At 25.9% G+C, this 1,345-nt stretch overlaps 1 protein-coding gene across 1 annotated transcript in view; it reads left to right on the forward strand.

Annotated features, from left to right (window-relative positions):
* The window catches only part of LOC108574011 (ectopic P granules protein 5 homolog), a 33,532-nt gene that overhangs the window by 14,503 nt on the left and 17,684 nt on the right, over positions 1 to 1,345 (forward strand). The window contains exons 26-28 of the mRNA XM_017936508.1: positions 525 to 694; positions 766 to 974; positions 1,045 to 1,290. Of these exons, the coding sequence (XP_017791997.1) occupies positions 525 to 694; positions 766 to 974; positions 1,045 to 1,290 (625 nt within the window). The remainder of the gene's footprint in view (positions 1 to 524; positions 695 to 765; positions 975 to 1,044; positions 1,291 to 1,345) is intronic.

Below are 1,345 nucleotides of genomic sequence, written 5' to 3' on the forward strand. Positions count from 1 at the left end.
TAGAAATAAAAATAAGTTTGACCTCAAACTTCAAAATTATGATGTATCTTTGCAGTCGATTTTCTGGCAAAACTTTTGCAAGATTTATAATAATTGATCTAGATATATAAATTTATACTGTATTAAAGCTATGGAACAAGTGCATCATTTACACTCTGCATTGTTATTTATATAAACAAAATGATATTCATTACTATAAGAACAAGTTAATTTCGAGCTCAATCAAGGTCATCTCAACATAAATCAGTTTTTCTTATGTTTATTATCAAATTTACTTAATTTTACCTTAACACTTTTCCGTTATTTCTTATCGTTTTATTAAAACAATTTATCATGAATATTGATATGTATTCAAATTTTTGATATAGTGGTCCACTAGAATTTTTGCAAATATTTAGAAAGAAATAAACAGAATAGTGACTTGATGCGGTAATGACACTAATTTTGTATAAAAATATTTCAGTAATTAACAAAATATTTAAATAAATTTAAGGATATATTAATATATTAAGAATGTATTTCAGAATGATAAAGCAGTTCAATTAGTTATGCAAGCTGAAAAATTTTCTTGGCATCTATTAGATGCAAGTGCATATGATCATATAATTAATTGGTATGTTATGAGTTGTGATTCAAGAATTGTTCTTCAGGTAGACACTGACCAATGTTATCCTATAGATGTTGCTATAAATAAGTATGTATAAATCCGTTTTATTAGTCTAGTTTTAATAAATTAATTACATTCTAATAAGTGTTATCCAACAGTTTGTTGAAGGTAGCAGCAGGCTATGATCCTGCTATAAGTTGTTTTCATCCAACTACATTAAAAAAGAGGCAACTATATATACGATCTTCAATAAAATTATTGATTACTTGTACAACTCGACATAAATCTTTATTATCTGCAAATCCAAAAGCATTATACAATACATTATTAAAAATGTTAGACGATATGGAAGCAGTTATTATAAACAGTAAATATAATATGTAAACATATAATACTTTATACTTGTAGAGACACTGATGAATTACCGTAATTTTTAGCTGTTTCAGAATCACAACAAATTGCAGAAGCAAGTTTGCTAATAACTGAATTACTCTATACTATGAACCAAAGTGAATATCTTATGGAACATCTTCGTAGTAGTTGGACATCATGGCTAATGAAAAGAACAGCTCGCAATCCAATTTTAATGAGTATACTTAAAGTCATTACTACAACTATTACTTCATCATCTATACTTGGAGAACTCATGGAAGCTGCATTAGAAGCATATTTTAAATTTGATTGTAAGTAAAATAAATATAAATAGTTTTTAATAATCTTTAAGTATTAAAAAATTAC

The sequence above is a fragment of the Habropoda laboriosa genome, unplaced genomic scaffold, assembly GCF_001263275.1.
Source record: "Habropoda laboriosa isolate 0110345459 unplaced genomic scaffold, ASM126327v1 scaffold200, whole genome shotgun sequence".
NCBI classification, from domain to species: domain Eukaryota; kingdom Metazoa; phylum Arthropoda; class Insecta; order Hymenoptera; family Apidae; genus Habropoda; species Habropoda laboriosa.